The sequence below is a fragment of the Gopherus evgoodei genome, chromosome 12, assembly GCF_007399415.2.
Source record: "Gopherus evgoodei ecotype Sinaloan lineage chromosome 12, rGopEvg1_v1.p, whole genome shotgun sequence".
In the NCBI taxonomy this organism is placed as follows: Eukaryota; Metazoa; Chordata; order Testudines; family Testudinidae; genus Gopherus; species Gopherus evgoodei.
Window position 1 is genome coordinate 18,693,890 of NC_044333.1, and position 17,858 is coordinate 18,711,747.

Consider the following 17,858-nt stretch of genomic DNA (forward strand, 5'->3'; position numbering starts at 1 on the left):
CCCTGCTCTGTTTTACCCACATTCTGCCATAGGTTTCATGTTATAGCAGTCTCAAATGATGACCCAGCACATGAAGAACACTTGCACTGCAGATTTGACAAGACGCAAAGGAGGTACCAATGTGAAATTTCTAAAGATAATTACAGCACTTGACCCAAGGTTTAAGAATCTAAAGTGCTTTCCAAAAAGCAGGGATGAGGTTTGGAGTATGCTTTCAGAAGTCTTAAAAGAGCCACACTCCGATGCGGAAACTACAGAACCTGACCCACCATGCATGTATCATGGAATGCTGGTTGAAGCATGAAGGGACATATGAATCTTTAGCGCATCTGGCATGTAAAAATATCTTGCGACACAGGCTACAACAGTGCTATGCGAACTCCTGTTCTCATTTTCAGGTGACATTGTAAACAAGAAAGATGCAGCATTATCTCCTACAAATGTAAACATATTTGTTTGTCTGAGTGATTGGCTGAACAAGAAGTAGGGCTGAGTAGACTTGCAGGCTCTAAAATATTACATTGTTTTATTTTTGAATGAAGGTTTGTTGACGTAAAAATTCTACATTTGTAAGTTCAACTTTCATGATAAAGAGATTGCACTACAGTACTTGTATTAGGTGAACTGAAAAATACTATTTTACTAATATATCAAAAAATATTTAAATAAATGATATTCTATTATTGTTTAACAGTGCAATTAATCACGCAATTGATTATTTTGATCGTGCAATTGATTGTGATTTTTTAAAATTGCTTGACAGCCCTATCTAGTACATTGTTTTTTGTTAGCTATTTTGAAAAAGCCTGGCGCTGACTCTTAGGTTCTGAAACTATGTTGGTTGAGCTTCTCTTAAGATGCTTTTGGATGAAGTATTCAGTTATGTATCTGAACGTAACTACTGCCTGTCCTTTAGGTATGTGACATTAAGGAATGTGTGTTGGGATCAAAGTATTCTTTTGATCTTTAGAGCCAAGAAAGAGAAATTGAGCAAATTAATAACCACCCTCAAAAGATGAAAGACTCCTGTGCGGGTCTCAACAGGAGAATAAGAAATTCATGTTATGTCTGAGATTTGCAAATATAGGAACCTAAAGTTAGGCACCCAAATAAATGGGCTGTTTTTTAAAAGTGAAAAGCACTCACTAACTCTCACCAATACAGCTGGCCAGAAAATGGATTTTCAGTTCCATACAGAATTTCAAGGTTTTGGAAAATTTTTCATCCCACATTGTGATGAAAATCCAAAAACTTCAATTTTTTCACAGATCTGGAAATCTGCAATATTTAGTTTCAGATGCCCCAAAACATGCCTGAAACAAAATAAGTTCCCTGGGCTCCCAGGCTCCACAGTTACTCACTTGGCAGTCGGCCAAGGAGCTGGATGCCCTGGCAGGCTGCTGAGGAATCAGGGTTAACTGAGGAGCCTAGGATCCCTAGCAGCCCACCAGTTGGGATCCTGAGGACCCTGGGAATTGGGCAGGGAGATAGGAAATCAGGTAAGTTTCCATTGGAAATCTGCCCAGTTTCCATCAAAATTTCATTGGAATCATGTTACTGTGGAATATTCTGATTGACAAATTAGCATTTTCCACAGGAAAAGGGTGCTGTTGGAAAATTTCTGACCAGATCTACTCATTTATTCTAACCCTGCCCTACACAGGAGAGAAACTCCTCAAAGTTCAAGAACAATTCACACAATGCTAACTATGGCCACTTGCAGTTCTTTTGTCACTCACTTAGCCCTCCACTTCTCAGCTATTCCTGAAAAGGACTAGGGAGGTAAAAAGGGCACCACAGAGGAATGGTTATAAGAGCCTTCGAGTGAATGGCCAAAAGAACTGCAGGTCCTTCTTAAGTCATGTTCCAGATACATGTTATTTATACAATGAAGAATTACACTCATAACACATTAGCAAAATGACCATCCTTGCTAATTGCCCAGTATTTTGAGTTGGTGGGAGGGATAGCTCAGTGGTTGAGTGTTGGCCTGCTAAACCCAGGGCTGTGAGTTCAATCCTTGAGGGGGCCACTTAGGGATCTGGGGCAAAAATCAGTACTTTGGTCCTACTAGTGAAGGCAGGGGACTGGACTCAATGACCTTTCAAGATCCCTTCCAGTTCTAAGAGATAGGTATATCTCCTATTATGATTAGAAGACCTCCATACATTTTTTTAAATTGTACAATCTACTTGTTTCAGATGTACTTATATGATGGGACAGTAGGTGTTGATGGAACATTAGCTTATGTGTCACAACAAGCGTGGATATTTTATGGAAATGTTAAGCAGAATATATTATTTGGAGAAGAATACAGTGAAGAAAGGTAATTATTGAAATATTGAAATCTTGCCAATACTTATTTACTCTAAGGATAAGCTTCCATATTTGACAGATGAGTTTACATACATGTACACACACACACACACAACTTGTCTTCCATTGTATGTTACCTTTTGTGAATAGGGCCCAAAGACTCTGAACATGTGGTTTCCCTCACTCTACTTGATCCCATGACTAAGGGGGAGGAGAGGATATTATTTTATTTTCACCATTGCCTTTATTCTGGTTCATTTCCACTAGAGCACCTATAATTAATCATGGCCCCACACACAAGTAAACCATGGGAGATCGCACCTCTGAATTCCAATGCTCCTATCCATACCCAATGAAACTCTGTACTCTGCTGCAACCATCAATGCCAAATATTATCTTTCAAGACATTAACTCCACAACCAGTCAGTGACTGCTGAGACGAGATGTATGCAACATTCTCAGTCACAAGATATATAGTATCACCTCTTTTATGGTCCCAGACTAAGTTAGCTTTAGAACTAAAACTTCCAGGTCTCTCTCATATATGGACTTCAAATATTGCCAAATGAAGGATCAGGCTGGTCAGTTTTTTTATATCTCAAATGGACTATTTAAAAAGTTATGTTAAATTAATGTTAGGCTATAAACGGCCATTACTTTTTCTGTGCTGACCTAGACTGCTGGATATTTTCATTTTTCAGGACTGGTATTCACACATTATAATGATGATTAAATCATCATCTTACTTCTGTTGTCATGTACCATGTGTTCAAATTTCAGCTTCAATAGCATGTGACTAAAACTCAGAAGAAAATAAATGTGTTTAATTTGCCGTAAGCTAAACAACAGAAATATCCCCAGAAATCAAAAGCAGGAGTTCATGAGTTCTCATATTACTAACCGATACAGTGCAGTCAGTGCATATTGCATTTAGTTTTGTGAGACTATTTAAAAATTTTTTTAAATTAGTTATAAACAACTAGGAAATGTATGGAATTCACTTTCTCCATTGGTGTTGAGTCTTTGCTCTCTACGCAACATTAAGACTAAGAGGAAACCACAGTGGCAGAGTGGGGGTCCAAATAACCATATTTGCTACCTATAGTCAAACATGCAAGGTCTAGTATATACATATGCTGCTGATGTGTTAGGTGTCTCCTGCAGTAGAAGACAGGCAGGCCCACTAGGGCCCCCTTCCAACTATTTAAGGGGATACCAACCAATTGGTCTGTCAGTATTATTCTGTTTATCTTCAGGACATGGTGTAAAGCTCATCTAGTTACTTAGGCCCAGATTAAAAAAGATATTTGGGCACTGCTCCACTCTACCTTGCAAGGCCCTAAATGATTTAGATGGCTAAGTTCCATTCACAAAGTCAATTGGACTTGGGCTGCAAAGTGCCTAATGGCCAGTTTTTGAAGGTATTTAGGTGCCTAAAGATGCAGATAGATTGCAATTAGGATTTTCAAAAGCACCTAACTGCCTAACTTCCATTGAAATCATGCCTGGCCTAGACACTTTTGAAAATGGAACTTAGACCCCGCATTGGGTGAGCAGAACAATACCTAAATACCTTTAAAAATATGGGCCTCAGGACTCATTTGTGCCTTAAAGGCACAGCTCTTCCCGGCATGAGTGGGAGGTGCACCATTGCAGGGGAAGCACTAGGAAACATACTGCCTTAGTGAAGTAGAATGGCTTCAAGCACTTCTGATGTGCAAGAGGAATACACCCTTCTGTGAGTGCAGCATATTCCCCAGTACCCACTAGTCTTACACTATGAGTTCGTGATATGGACAAGGCCAAGCTTTCACATATTTTTTCACGGCCGACCCACAACATTTTGGCACCTGTGCAGGGGAGCTCAAGTGATGCCCCCATGTTCCCTTGCTTGGGCCAAAACTTTGAAAGGTCTCAATTCTGCCTTCTTCCTGTTCTACTCCTCATGGTACTGATCTGCTATCTACCCCAACAGTGGAGAACTAACAACTTAAAATGCCTTGTTCAAAAATTTTAAGTAACACTTAACTTTCAAATACCTGAACAGCAAATGTAACTTTTCTTGTCTGCATAGTAAACATTTTTATCTGTTTGCATAATCAAAGTGGTGCTTTCCGTGCCTTCTTGGTTGCAAAGATTTGAACTGCTTCCTGCTGAAGGTCCACAGTCTGGGCCAGCTCATGCTCTATTCAGATGGTTGCAAGGCCGACCAGCCTTTCCTGCATCATTGTGGAGAGTAGATGTGTTTTTATTAGCTTGGAGAAACTGCGTTCTCCACTGGCAACTGTTACAGGAAGAGTTAGAAGTATGCGCAGAGCAAAAAAGCATTTGGAAAGAGGGTGGTCATCTTATTTGTGCACATATATTCCAGAACAACCTTTGGAATTGATCCTGCTGAAATGTATCTCGAAAGGCCTTTTAGTTCATCACCTAAATCACTCGCATCAATATCACGCATGTCATCATGTGTCAACACTGTCTCTATGCCCTGCATTGCTGGTATAGGTCTTCTTCAGGTATAGTGAGGCGTTTTGGAATATCATATAACATCCCAAATATACTGCTGTGTTCCTTGACCTGCATGAAACATTCTTCAACTGACTGTAGTGCACAGTCTAGCTCCTGGTTAAATAATTCAACTTTGAGTTGTTGTTTGGGGCCTCTTATGGGATTATCCTGTGTCTCGTAATCAAAATGTCGTCTCCTTCAGTGACTCTTGTATTCTTGAATGGGTGGGAAAATAGCTTCAGTGTGAAGGCCCTCTGCCAACTTCTGTGCACTCTTCAGAATGTTTTAAATCCCTCATCCGACCAGTAAGACTCTAGGTATGATTTTGCTTTGTCCATTTGTTCCATTGCTCCAGATATATCAAGGTCAACACCTTGGACTCTCTTGCTTACAACATTTATTTCAAACAGTATGTCATGACGCAACACTAAGCCACAAAGAAATTTGAAGTTATGTATGTTTCTGGTGATTCCATTTCCCTTTGCCACTGTTCTCCCATAAACAGTTCCTGTCATAGCATTATCCTCCATAATGGCAACTATGGCATCATCCATCTTCCCAATTTGGTGTTTGATATTTATTGCCTCCACTCAACTTTCCCATCATGTGGCACTCCATGGTTTCAATGTCAGAGAGGATGTTCCCAGATGTTGCATCAAAATTTGCCATTGATGAGTTGATGCAGAGAAAAATACATAGATGCTTTGAATTACATTTAAAAATTCAACAGCCTCACTAGAAGCTGATGCTGCATCACTGACCACCAAGTTCAATGAATGAGAACTTCATGGGACAAAAAAACCTCGAGGGTTTAACTCTTGGATCCGTGTCTGCACTCGTCTGTTCTTTCCTCTCATGTTGGCACCATTATCGTAGCCCTGCCCTCTGATGTCAACTATCGCAATTCCCCTATCTTCCAGCTTTTTAAGAAGCACATTTGTCATACCAGCCCTGCAGTATCATCAATGTCAAAAAATTCTAGAACATGCTCTCTGACAGTCACCATTGCAGGGACATTTTCACTAGGTTCTGTTGTTGTTACAAAACACACCATTAAAGTCATTTGTTCCATATGGCTGATGTCAGGTGTGCAGTCCAGAATAACAGAGTAGTATCTTGTTGACTTCAGATCTGCCACAATCTTCTGTTTGACTTTTCTTGCCAGTAACTGTATGATCTCATTTTGAATTGTTTTTCCAAGGTAGTGGCGTGTGTAAATTTCTTGGGTGGTGACTCTTTTTAGATGCTCCTGGAGTACAGCATCAAACTTGGCCATCAGCTCCACAATTTTAAGGAAGTTTCCTTTGTTTGGCACATATAACTGATCTGAAGTGCCATGCAGGGCTAGGTTTTGGGTAGCAAGCATTCTCACAATGGCAATGAGCCTTTTCAGAACATTTTGCCAGTAAAGAGCCTCTGATGCAATCTTCTTTTGATGCTGATCATCTATGGTGGCCTTTAACCATAGTCTCATCTCAAGCTTTTTCCACCTATGGAACGCTCTCTGGTGATTTGCTGTCTTCTCATTGCATGCCAGATTTCTAGCCAGATTTTACAGTCCTTTATTCCTCTAGAACCCAATGTTGCTGGAACATTAGACTGGAAGAGTTTGCAACAAAAACAGTATGCAGCATTCTGGGTTTTTGAGTACATAAGCCATGGCCTCTCCACTTTGTCACCACTGGGGATTTCACACCAGTAATGTGTTGGATGGAAACTTCTATTTTCATTGTCCTTGGGGAACATTTTCACTCACCAGCCTGGGGAATCATCAGTTATGCCCAAATCAGCTTTTAGCCCTTCCCTACTGGTTCCATTTTTTTGTCCAAACAAGTCACAAAAGGAAAACAAAACTTCCAGCTGTGGCTTTCTACCCAACCATAATTAGCAGGGCTTTCCCCGGGGAGTATCCCTTCCTCTGGGACTACTGTAGTATGCTGTCCCTTCCTGCAGATTCTCTCAGCTGCAGGGCCGGTGCAAGCATATTTTGCGCTGTAGGCAAAACTTCCATCTTGCGCCTCCCCCCCCAAAATCACATACATTATAGACAATACACAGTCACAGAGTAACATGTTATAATTTAGAATTTATGTTTCTGCACTTTAAGTTTAGCAAATTTAGAAACAAGTTCCTCCAAGTCAATGCTGTGAGCAATGTCATGTTCGAGTGACAAGGTAGATAGCCCAACAAGTCTTTGTTGCAACATTGATGTTCGCATGTATGTTTTTATCAATTTGAGCTTCGAGAAGCTTTGCTCACCACTGGCCACAGAAACTGGGAGAGTCAAGAGGATGCGAAGAGCAATAATTGTGTTAGGGACACTAACTGTCAGCTGGGGGTCAGGGCTGTGGGGAGGATGGGGTCAGGAGGTTTCCAGCTCAGAGAGACTGGGCTCGGAGCTGGGGGTCAGGGCTGTGGGGGGGATGGGGTGAGGGGGTTTCCAGCTCAGAGGGACTGGGCTTGGAGCTGGGGGTCAGGGATGTGGGGGGGATGGGGTCAGGGGGGTGCCTGGGGGCACTGGGGCAGCTCAGCTCTGCAGGCTGCTGTTCTCTCCAGCCATCCGGGCACAAAGGGAGCAGCAGCAGGGACCAGCTAAGGACCAAGGGGGCAGGAGCACAGGCACCTGAGGCCAAGCTGTGGGGAAGCACTTGCTTACCTTGCCCAACGCATGAGAACCAGGGTCCTCTTTCTTCCTCCGCTCCACCAGACCACGGCTGAGGCTCTTTTCTTCTCCATGCCCCTCGCTGGGGCTGACGTGGAGGTTGAGCCAGGGGGCAGCCCCCGCTTTCCTCAAGAAGCCCTGGTGTCGCGCTGCCCTTGCAGGGCTCCTGCCACGTGCCCTAAGCAGAGCTGCGCAGCTCTGCCCAGCCGCCGGCGCTCCCGCCGGCAACGAGAAAAATGGCACAGGCTGGAGCCCCTGTTCTGGGAGGGAGAGGGATTCTGAGCCTCTGCCTGCAGCTTAGGGATTCCCCTGGGTCAGCGCGCCACGGGCAGCCCGAACCTCTTGGCTGCTGCGGCAGCGCCCTGATCCAGGGGGGGCCCTGGGCTGCCGGCTGCTGTTGCGGCGCTCTGACCCACGGGGGCCCCTGGGCTGCCGGCTGCCGCAGCGGTGCACTGACCCGGGGGGGCCTTGGGCTTCCGGCTGCCGCGGCGGCGACCTGACCCGGGGGAACCCCTGGGCTGCCGGCTGCCGCGGCAGCACCCTGACCCGGGGGAACCCCTGGGCTGCCGGCTGCCCCGGCGGTGCCCTGACCCGGGGGGGGGCCTGGGCTGCTGGCTGCTGCGGCGGCGCACTGACCCAGGGGAACCCCTGGGCTGCCGTCTGCCGTGGCGGCGCCCTGACCTGGGGGACACCCTGGGCTGCTGGCTGCCGCAGCGGCGCCCTGACCTAGGGGATGCCCTGGGCTGCTGGCTGCCGGGGCAGCGCCCTGATCCAGGGGATGCCCTGGGCTGCCGCTGCCGCCAGCAGCTTAGACTCCCTCTCTGTCCCAGCAGCAGCAGCTGCTCAACCATTTTAAAAAAAATTGGGGGTTGCCGCTTTTTGGCACCCCCAAATCTTGGTGCCCTAGGCAACCGCCTAGTTCACCTAAATGGTTGCACCGGCCCTGCTCAGCTGTCCCACTGTTCTTGCAGCTCTTTGATAGGGAACACCTGTTTCCTTCACAGCTGTATTTGAATAGTGAACATGGCTGGCTGCCTCAGGTCTCTGGCCCTTAAAGGGGCAGGACAACCTGTTACACACCTGATGCACATGCCTCTCTCCTTTATATTCACATGGGCCACATATATCACACCACAGGTCACTTTAATATGTGAGAGGAGGCTTTTTAAATCCAAAATGGGAACAAATTAACTAAATTAGGAGACTTCAAACCAAAGAAATATGGAAAAATGTAGAAAATAAAGAGCTCCTATAAATATCCATAAACTTTCCTCTGCATTCCTGCTACTTATTAATGCAGCATTGCATAAAACCAGCAAGTTCCTGTCCCTAAGTACTAACAAAAGCTACCTCTGTATTGCTAATAACTCTAGTTCCAACCTTGTTCAGCCATAATTTTATGGACAATAGGTAGAGAATCCCTGTGCTTATTTTTTTTTTTAAAAAGGACTTGTTCAAGTGTCTAACCTGCCAAATCTGGCTAGATGCTGGTGAGCAGCCATGCTTCTCAGATGTTCATTTTGCTCAATACCTGCTATTGTCTTCAACCTGCCAATTTGTGAAGTTGAGCCATGTGGGAAATGGAACGAATTTGCCTGTCTATACATTTCAGATAAATGTTTCCGTTAGACATCCCAGACATATGGTTTGTATTTAAAAATTCAAGAAGTTATTTCCTGAAATAGTTAAGTAGCTATTTTATCAAAACATAGACATAGGAATATCAGAAAAAGACATTTAATAGCCATTTCTTATGGTATTCATATATTACAGCAATTTTTGAAGCAGCATATCAAATGCTATGATTCTTCTTAAACTCCATTTACCAGTTCCTGAAAATGGCTCCAAAGAATACTGGTTTTAGATTATGAAGAGTTACATGTAGTTAAAAGGCAATAAGTATTCTAAGAATATACATAAATTAAACAAAAAAAAACATCTTTTGCCATTAGTTAAGGTCACTGATCAATAAACTAAACCATAAAATCATAAACAAGTACAGGGTTAAAGACTAAAAAGGATTAAAAGATTATGAAGTCAAGTATTCCCAAGTTTGGAAATGCCAGATCGATTGTTGCCCATGCAACCTTTAATTCAGCCCCTTGTACTATTTAAGTAAAGCACTTGCATATTAGCTTTCTTCTATATATATCTGGTTGCCATTCTTATCTTTGTGAAGTTCCATATTTCAACACTCAATACCATGTTGACTGATATATTGAAAGAATTAAATTAAACTGTAGTCAGAACATGTTTTTTGGTAATTAAACTTCAGTTTTACTACAATTTCTAAATGACTGTTTTAATTGTCTGACAGTGAAAACTGAGTAGGGATTCAGACCTAGAATTTCCCATTTTAAATATTTTTTAAAAAGCAGGAGGTATTCATAAAGTCTCAACCTCCAATTTGAAAGAAGCATGTAAATAATATACATGAAAAGTAATTTTGTATCTGAGAAAAGTAATAATTACCCTTTGAAAATAAACAGTGTAACTTGCCACAGGACAAGTCCAAAAGAGCACAGTCAGCTTTCATTCCAGTTGCTCCTCGGCGCCTTCATTGTAATAATATCATAGTTGTTTGAGGTAAATCAGTTATCACAGGCAGCAGTTGCCATGACAACTAAGGCACTAGTGACTCTCCTCAAGTATGCAATTGAACTGGAGGGAGTGAGTGATGAATGGCTGATTACCGCTGATGTCACAATGTTACTGCTCAGGCACCATCAGGGTGCAGCAAATGTGCACTACGTGGGGAAGAAAAACAGGATTCCTGGTGTTTGTTTCCCCAAATTTCATAAGAAACCAGCACACAAACACAAAATACAAACTGGAGATTGTTTCACAAACAACATTGGGATGCAACAACTGCAAGACCTTAATACAGTAGGTATTTTCTTCCAGGAGAACCAGAAGATTCTGAACATATAGTTGCTACATAAATTTGGTAGGAACTAAATGATGTTTTATAAGGCTTTTGGTGCAACTGATATGCTCACAGAAACAGGGCTGATAAATGAAATGTTAGTCATTCTTTGCAAAATATGGAATAAAAGTAGAGCATAAGATTAATATTTGCAATATAAGCTTACAGTAGTAAAAGAACAATTCCTTTTAATAGCTGAGACCCGTTCTGGTAGGTAGACATCTAGCCCATCCTCTCCAGAAAGAAGAAATTTTGCATGTGTTGGTTGTATATAAGATTGCACTTTATCTTTCTTGTTTTACAGTACAAAGTTTTAAACATTCAGAACCTGACTTTCATTTACACTAAGGCCCCTGTACACTACAGTGTAAAGGTGCCCTAAAGTGGCCACCAATGCAAACTTATGCCCTTTTAGATCATAAACTCTTCAGGGCAGGGACCATGTCCTTACTATGTTTGTGTACAGCTGAGTACAATAGGGTAAAGCCTCTGGGTGCCACGCAATTCAAATACATTATAATACTACTAATAAAGTAAAGGCCTCTTTACACTGACAAAGAGGTGGGAAAACTCTTTAATGTAAATGAGAATCAGGTTCAGTATTTGGTTGGTCAAAAGGCTCAACATATAGCAAGCAATTGTGATGCAGGGTTGAGAAATCCAAATTAAAGTCTAATCTCAAGTTCCTACATTTTTGGATTTGTATGTGAGGCTGGAATTGCAGATTTGGTGCTCTCGGTCTCAACTGGAGGTTGTAGAGTACAACACTGTATATCTGCTCATATGATGATATTGTATAAGAATTTCAAAGGCAACTGTGTCACAGTATGATGTACCTGTAACTTGTGTACATAGAAAATGGGGGAAAGGGCTGGATCTGAAGGAATGAACGATAGCCATGGTCACTGAATTATTATGGTTCAAATCAATGTATTTGCAACAAAGATGCTAGACTAATTCAAAATATATAAGATTTTGTGCTGAAGAAAATAATATATTTTTAAGAATTAAACAATTCTGAACATTCATTCTTTAGGTACAATTATGCAATCAATGTGTGCAGTCTGAAGTCAGATATGGAAACTCTTCCTTATGGAGATTTGACTGAAGTAAGTCTCATTATGCAATCTAGTAAAATATTAGCACATATTATGGAGACCTGTTAAACTCACCATAGTAAAAAGTTGACAACAGAGTCCCATTATGTCCAATTTTCAACCAACTTTCACTCCGATTTACACCCCCACCCAAAAAAAATTCATATTCCACACCAAATCCCAGGCTAGATTTTTTTTTCTGGACATTTGTTTTAAAGTTTTAGAGAAATGGGGATTTCAAAATATTTTTTAAAAACTTATTTCTAGTTCTATGGTTGCACAAAAGAAATTTTACAAACATGAACTGAATGTAAATCATGCAGCGTGGTCTTTCTAAGATTGCAGAGAAGCTGAATACATCTTGGCAGTGTGATTATCCCAAAACCCAAAGCTTAGGGCCCCACTCTCCTAGGAGTAAAAAAAAAAAAAAAAATCTAATTGAGCCCATCAAACTGCCAAGCTCCTATCCAGCTTCCTCCAACAGCTCCAAAGTAGTTCTGTGTTGTCAATTCAAAAATCTGCAACATCCTGAAAACCGAAAAAGTGGGGGCAGCATAAAATATTTTTATTTATTAAACTTTTTCTTTTTTTTTTTAATAATAAACCAAACAAGTTCTAGGTGCCAACATATAAAACACTTACAAAAGTATTATACATCACAAAAGAGAAAATACCCCACAGTACTCATATTCCCACATATTAACTGCACTATTCCTAGCACACAAATTTTATGACCCATATGAAAGCAGAAAAGAGACAAAGAGGACAAGGAAGGATTACAGATTTATCTTCCGCCTCCTTTCATCCAGACCAGCATAAAATAAATGAATTTAATATAAAAATACAGGGGCCACTGTATTCTTTGTATTATTCATATTTGCTTAAATAAAACCCTGTATTTTTAATGTTTAAATGAAGCTGCCATAGAATTTCCAGTCTTGACACCAGAGTGCTTCTGCACAATCTAGAGATCCAGTTTGCCACAGAGTATACAGGGTGATGAGCAGCAGTAGTAGCCTAATCTATCTGCTACCATTATATGCATACATATTCCTACTACCTGGTTGAGGAGCACTCTCAACTATCAACCAGGCTAACCAGGTGTTGCTCTTGCGGCCTAAACTAAAGCCTGCTGAAGTCAATTGAAAAACTCACCTTGACCTCATCAGGATTTGAATCTGGCCCTAATCTTCAAGAAAACCTTAATGCACATAAAATAATGTTATGATGCTGCTTAAAGAAAAGAAAAGAAAAGAAAAATAAAAACCCAAGTGACATCTATTTTTTATTAAATGAAAAAAAATCAAAGTTGTGTTATAGGAGAAATATCTGTTTTACATAAACATTCTTAACACAGCTGTTATAACCCTATAAAGCATCCTCCAGCAGAAAAAGGATGACTGATAATTCATTGTATGTATTTATTTTACAAATTTCTACTATGATAGCACTATAATTCAATGCAACAACACCCACCTCTTCAAATACTTTCAATATTTTGTCTATTTGGTTTCTAGACTTCCTGTACTGGATCTGCTACCAAGGCTAAAAGATATCTTCTTTGTAGACCGTTCCTAGAGCACAATGGCCCCAAAAATATTACAATTCACCTGTTACTGTTTGTCAATTATCCTGACAAGCATTATTTGTTAGTGGGCCTTAGAGTCCAATTTTACTTTCTTTTTGTGTTGTGTTCATCAATTGCAGGTCACATTTGTGACAGATTATTCCCAAAATGGGTGAGAATTTATTACTAAGCGCCTTTTGTAACATATCTCTTGCACACTGTCCTCTGGAGATGAAGTTGTACATAAATATCTGTGCACCTAGCTCTCAAGTCCTGTAAGGAAAATGGGTTCATGTCCTCAGAGACAAGGAAACAGACATACTAGCTGAATGAACATAGAAGGGTTCACGCCAGGTCTTTAAATATACAAAGAAGCCATTATCTTCTGGAAACAGATTTGGGAGAATGGTAGTATTCCCTGAGCTGTTTCACTGCAGAGACAATGTTCCTGTGCATCTCCATAATTACTGTTTGCCAGTCATTTATAACTGATTCCTGACTCAACTGTGTAAACTGAAGTCAATGGAGCTATACCAAGTTACAGCAACTGAGACTCTGACCCTGAATGTTTAGATCCATATCTCTCAACTGGTGAGTTGCAACACCCAGAAGGGTCATGGAAAGCAGTTAGGAGGATCACAAGGCATTGAAATTTTTATTACAATCTAAAACAAAGAAAATCTCTCATCCCTACTCGCTATATACCTTTACACTTCAAGGTCAAGTATTCACTGTCAACCTCCTGAAATACACACACAAATAAATTATATAAGCTTATAGCTGATATTTAAAAATAAAACTTACTTTTATCAAAAATGTAAGGGGCTCGTGAAAACTGACTTCAAACAAGGGGTTGCCAACCTGGAAAAGTTAAGAAATAAGGTTTAGATAACACAGATTTCCTTTCTGCAATGAAAGCTTCCGGTCTTATCTCTCTTTTGTCAGTCACTTTTCTAAAGTGTTCTTGTTTTGGTCCATAAAACTAATACTGATAGTATTGATGATCAAAAAATTGTAATTGTTTAACTGATGGATTTTGCATTTTCTTCTATTTGCTTGCTATTTGGGAACAGATCGTAAAATTTTCAAATGTATTCATTATTTGAAATTAGTCACAATTGTCTTGGTCTGCAAATTACAGTTTGCAGTCTTATCTGCAGATTCAAAATACAAACTGCAAATATTACAAAAATGGCACAAATTGTGAATTGTGTGTTCAACAGATATAGCATACTCAACTTACCAATTAACCAAACAGCATGGATTTCAAGTTGTATAACTGATTAATATTCACAGTTTACACTGTTCTGATTAGTCACAGATGTGATCCCATCAGGGAACAGAAACAGTACCACCTTACCTCATTCACCTTCTCCTCCTTCTTCGGCTCTGAACTGCTTGACACCTTAAAAATCTCTTTTATAAGCTGCTGTAGAAGGTTTCTTTATATGTATGTCTTAGTGGGACTCACATGATTGCACCTTGCACTTGTATTTCAGGGTTAAGAAAGGCATAGGTTCAAGTTCCACATCAAGATTTGGGTTCACACTAACATTAATGCTCTCATGCAGTGTTGAGGGTAGAGTGTTAAAAGGTGGGAACCAAAAGATCTTACCGCGTTATAGGTGAAACGGTGTTATACAGCACTTGCTTTGATCCGCAAGAGTGTGCGGCCCTGCCCCCCCCGGAGCACTGCTTTACCTCGTTATATCCAAATTCGTGTTATATCGGGTCGCATTATATCAAGGTAGAGGTGTATTACCAATAAACTCATGCAGTGATCTTTTCCCATTTAAAGATAGGTGAAAGAGGTCTCAACCTCTCTGGAGGCCAGAAGCAAAGAATCAGCTTAGCTCGTGCTGTTTATGCCAACAGAGACATTTACTTGTTGGATGACCCCCTATCAGCAGTCGATGCACATGTTGGAAAATACATTTTTGAGAAATGCATAAAAGAGGCCCTTAAAGGAAAAACAGTAGTTCTTGTAACTCATCAACTACAGGTAATTAAAACAATTAATATTATTAATGCAATAATTATAAATGTGAAGTATATTTGAAGCATATATATGTATAAGTATAAATGTAAAATAATATTAATATCACAAACAAAACAATGTAAGCAAAACTGTACTTAATAAGGGAGACAATTTCTTTCTATTTTTAGTATGTTGGAGATTGTACGGTAAGTGTTCTTTTGGGGAGAACACGGGACAGCCTGATAATTAATGTTTAGGTCCGGGTGCTAAGTTCAGGCTCTAACACAGACTTCTTCAATGACCTTAGGCAGGTCTGCTATAAAGATCATCAGTGAAATAGTTAAGTCATTTTAAATGTGATCCTTAGGTTTCATGGTTAATATCTTGCTGAGATGAATATGGCTTAGAGTTATTATTTTAGCTTGTCTGGACTCATGCAGACAACTCTGCATGGATTTACATTCATTACATAATTTCAAGGTTTTCTTTGCAATCAAAAGGATTGGAAATATATATATTTTTTAATTAAAGCTTAGATTCTGAAGAAGGGAGTGCATTCCATGGCAAATTCTGCAGCTGCGGAATGGCGGAATACACAGGACACTGATTGTAGGAACCAATTAACTGGTGTTTAGATATCTCTAAAATCTGGGGATACAGATGCTTTCATAGGTAATTAAGTAGTCTCTCACAGTTAGTTCCTTTTGCTGAAGGTTAAATAATTCAGCTATTGCTATCAATAAGACAAAATTGCTATTTGTTTATAGTTTTGGCTCTCTCTCTTCAGGTTAAAATTATTATTTTAATTATGTACAAGGCACTCAAATACTATGAGGATGGGAGTAGATATATAGATAGATGTTTCTTTTTTAGACTTCACCTCAGTTTCCATTTCTGGAGAACATTCTAGGAGTGAGGACAATTTAATCAACTGCCTCCAGTTCTTCATTTCACACTTGTTAGCACTGGACATAGGGAGCCCTCTTTAATCACTTTATAGAGTTATATGGAGATATACCTATCTCATAGAACTGGAAGGGTCCCCGAAAGGTCATTGAGTCCAGCCCCTTGCCTTCACTAGCAGAACCAAGTACTGATTTTACACCAGATTCTTAAGTGGCCCCCTCAAAGATTGAACTCACAACCCTGGGTTTAGCTAGCCAATGCTCAAATCACTGAGCTATCACTCCTCCCTAGTTTGAACTAGCTTATGGGAAAAATCATAATAATAAAATATAGGATATTGGTAGTTAGTTTATTGAGAGCTCTAGTTTCCCACTGGAGATTAGCATTAGTAACTTATAATAATGGAAAAAGCATTAAATAGCCTCTCCCTTTCATTTGACTGTTTGTCGCATTAAGTTAATAGCCATTGAAAACTAACCCCAATATCCTATATTTGGAACTTACACTTTTGTGGTATACATAATGCCCAGGTACAAGAAAGTTTAGCTGTAAATCAGCATGAATGAGCCAGAAGCTACAAAACTTAAAGTTGAAACATAATTGAGAAACAGTCTCCATGGACTTGATCCAAAGTGCATGGAAGCCACTGGGAGTCTTTCCATTGACCTCAGATCAGGCCCCATGTCTGTGACCTTGATTTTTCCCCAAGTGTCAGAATACCAGTCTCAATGCATTTAGCAATAGGGTCTCAGACACTTACATCTTGATTTTAAGATGCAGTGTATGTATAGATCCCACTGATTTCAAATAGAGCATTGGGTGCTCAGAAAAAAAACGTCCTAAAAGCAAAGAGAATGCTCACCAGTCCCCTTCCCTGGGTGGGTCTCTCCCATTGCTCAGATAGGTTAAAATAGTTTTCTTTGCTGATATTCTCTTCCTTTGAACCCCTGCGCTCCTCAGCCAGGTCTAGCTAGCTATTTCTTTTATTCTCTAAACTTAATCTCAACCTCTACAGCTGTTCAGGAATTTGAGTGATTTTTTTTTTGACAGAACATGCTGAGTCATCAGAACCAATCCTTTCAGTGAGAAGGTTTCTCAGATCCAGGATTGAATTTCTGGTCACAACACTAGACAAACACTGTAATAGGATGTGGTCAACCCAGAGCAGCCATTGCGGGCCATGTATGGTGGTGCTGCAGACTCTCTCTCCTGCCCCAAGATAGGGCTCCTCAGCCCTCCACACACAGGTCAGTGCTGGAGATGTGGCTTAGGCCTACAGACAAGTCACAAACCAGCTTACAAAATTCCAAACTTCTAAAAGTCCCAAACAAACAAACTGTTCTTTCCCCTCCATACGGGCGCCTCCTCCACTTGTTTTCTAGTCTCCCTTTAAGGGTTTGTCTATACAGCATATTGCAGCATGCCTCCCATTGCAAGTTGACAGACTTAGCATCATGGGGCTTATGCTAACACTCTATAACTAGTTATGAGGACAGCACTTTAAAATTGCAGCTCGGGCTGGAGCTCAGGCTCCAAAGCCTACTTACTCCCCAAACTGGAGTCTTCAGAGCCCAAACTGCAATAATCTACACAATTATTTTCAGCACAGTAGCATGAGCCCAAGTCTGTCCAGCTCTGGGAGGCTAGCTTCTGCAGGCTGTACGGAGATAGCCAAAGGCCATGTCTACATTACAAAGTTAATTTGACTTCATGTAAGTCAACACTGACCCTCCGATTTAAGCAAGTCAATCTTTCATGTCCACACTACGCTCATTGTGTCAGCAGAATGCATCCTCATCAGCAGGGCTTGTATCGACACACAGAGCACTGCACTGTGGGTAGCTATCCCACAGTGCACCTAGCTGAGTGGAATTTGGGTTTTGGCTTGCAATGCCTTA

General features: G+C 40.7%; 1 protein-coding gene across 1 annotated transcript in view; it reads left to right on the plus strand.

Annotated features, from left to right (window-relative positions):
• ABCC12 (ATP binding cassette subfamily C member 12) overlaps positions 1-17,858 on the plus strand; it is an 87,328-nt gene that overhangs the window by 26,928 nt on the left and 42,542 nt on the right. The window contains exons 11-13 of the mRNA XM_030581977.1: positions 2,202-2,326; positions 11,449-11,521; positions 14,875-15,078. Of these exons, the coding sequence (XP_030437837.1) occupies positions 2,202-2,326; positions 11,449-11,521; positions 14,875-15,078 (402 nt within the window). The remainder of the gene's footprint in view (positions 1-2,201; positions 2,327-11,448; positions 11,522-14,874; positions 15,079-17,858) is intronic.